This window comes from Diaphorina citri, unplaced genomic scaffold (genome assembly GCF_000475195.1).
Source record: "Diaphorina citri unplaced genomic scaffold, Diaci psyllid genome assembly version 1.1 scaffold5473, whole genome shotgun sequence".
NCBI lineage: Eukaryota > Metazoa > Arthropoda > Insecta > Hemiptera > Psyllidae > Diaphorina > Diaphorina citri.
The window spans coordinates 436-2,701 of record NW_007382849.1 but is presented as its reverse complement, the minus strand read 5'-3'; the positions used below and the strand labels follow the sequence as shown (position 1 = coordinate 2,701).

The following is a 2,266-nucleotide window of genomic DNA, read 5'->3' as shown; positions in this document are numbered from 1 at the left end:
ATCCTGATTCTCATCACGTCTCATTTCACGTACATCATCTGTAACATCTACTATGTAGTGGTCATCTTCTTTGAAGCTATGAATGGTCACTTAGCAATCACTAAACAGTTGAATCAGCATACATTTCTGTTTTATTTCAGTCAGCAGATCCTGATTCTCATCACGTCTCATTTCACGTACATCATCTGTAACATCTACTATGTAGTGGTCATCTTCTTTGAAGCTATGAATGGTCACTTAGCAATCACTAAACAGTTGAATCAGCATACATTTCTGTTTTATTTCAGTCAGCAGATCCTGATTCTCATCACGTCTCATTTCACGTACATCATCTGTAACATCTACTATGTAGTGGTCATCTTCATTGAAGCTATGAATGGTCACGTAGCAATCACTACACAGTTGAATCAGCATACATTTCTGTTTTATTTCAGTCAGCAGATCCTGATTCTCATCACGTCTCATTTCACGTACATCATCTGTAACATCTACTATGTAGTGGTCATCTTCATTGAAGCTATGAATGGTCACGTAGCAATCACTACACAGTTGAATCAGCATACATTTCTGTTTTATTTCAGTCAGCAGATCCTGATTCTCATCACGTCTCATTTCACGTACATCATCTGTAACATCTACTATGTAGTGGTCATCTTCATTGAAGCTATGAATGGTCACGTAGCAATCACTAAACATTTGAGCTTCATATTTCTCATCGTCTATTGGTGCGGATTCAAGTCGGTACATCTAGTTTGGATTGTATATTATGCTGCTAAGACACAAAATGAGGTGAGATGATAGATTTTTTTCTGTGGAAGGGACAGCTTTTTAATTTCCAAAGTACACAAGCACCTGAACAGATAAGATTCGATAAAGAGAGGGAAAATAACTTATACACTTCTGTTTGAATAATACACTTATACACTTCACTTATACAATATACACTTATACAATAATAACTTATACACTTCACATGTTAAGTGTATAAGTTATTTTCCCTCTCTTTATCAACATGGAGATATGGATGGATCTTCACAAAGCTACCGAGGCATCTATCAGGATAAGGTTCGTTCTCGAAACAGCAGGCTTTTTCCTATCCTGTCTTCCTTCTCTCTTCGCTTTCGGGACGATCTTAACCTTAGCAGGTACAGTTCCCTCTATGAAATCTCTTGGAAAATAATCTATCTTAAACGTCCCCCCATATGATTTTAGGGAAACAAAACCCACACGCATGCTCAGGAAAGGGACTCTCAATATTTCGGTCAGCTATTATCCAAACAGAACATACATCTGACCGTGTGTGGTCTGTTTCCACTGGACTACACTCTACTCTATACGGTAAGAATTACCTGTAAGTTAAGAATATTAACTGTACAGGTAAAACAGTCCCTGTATCCTAAAACAGTTTAAAAACCTTATGCCGGTCCACGCCTTCGTAATGTAACAAATAAGACAAGAGTTAATGAGCACAGAAACGATTATTCGCTAAGATCCATGAGGTTGTCAGCGAATCTCTTTGACCTTTGACGAGCATCAAAACGAACATCAATATAGTTTTTCTGTTTTGGAGCACAACTGAGCGAGCAGAGCATTTGATTCAAGGGTGCGAATTGCATTACATATTACATTACAAAGGTGGAAGGTGTGGACCTGGTATTAGTGTAAAATTTCTATACTGTACCTATTTACTAGAGCTAGACAAAGGAATTGATATACCTAGGTTTTTTTTCCAAAACTATCATGTTTCATCCTGAGAAATGTTCGACTCCTGCGAGGAATGTTCTCAATAATCGGTAATTCATCAATATTTTCGTTCATTACATCATTTATTTTTACAGTTTACACAGTATCAAAATGTTTGTATCTACAAATTAATAACAGCTATCTATACAACGTGTTTTTACACAACATCTATTTTGCAGAACGTCTGACAGTCAGTCAGACCCTTGTTGAAAATTTTCGGAAACGCTGAGCAAAAATCCAGTCTGGCAACAATGGTGAACGAATGTCCAAGTGAATGAGTGTCTGTTCACCATACCAATCATAATGATATATGTAGAGGGAGGAAGGGCTTGAGATTTGTGCACCCTCTGGGCCGCGAATTTCTTATCAATATCCAGATTGTAAGCTCAGAGTGTTCGCCTAAATATCCGCATCAAAAATCAAAGAATTACGTGTTTTTCACAATTTTTAAACAGGCTCCGAGAACAGTTTAAGCATACATTCGGGGACCCCCTGTATAGATACTTCTCGAGTTTATTCCGCT

At 37.6% G+C, this 2,266-nt stretch overlaps 1 protein-coding gene across 1 annotated transcript; it reads left to right on the top strand.

Annotated features, from left to right (window-relative positions):
* Window positions 1-512: 512 nt before the first annotated feature.
* Window positions 513-1,473, top strand: LOC113472438. The gene is made up of 2 exons (XM_026832198.1): window positions 513-789; window positions 1,213-1,473. Exons 1-2 carry the CDS (start codon window positions 520-522, stop codon window positions 1,408-1,410), a joined length of 468 nt encoding a protein of 155 aa, XP_026687999.1. The 5' UTR covers window positions 513-519; the 3' UTR covers window positions 1,411-1,473.
* Window positions 1,474-2,266: the final 793 nt, after the last annotated feature.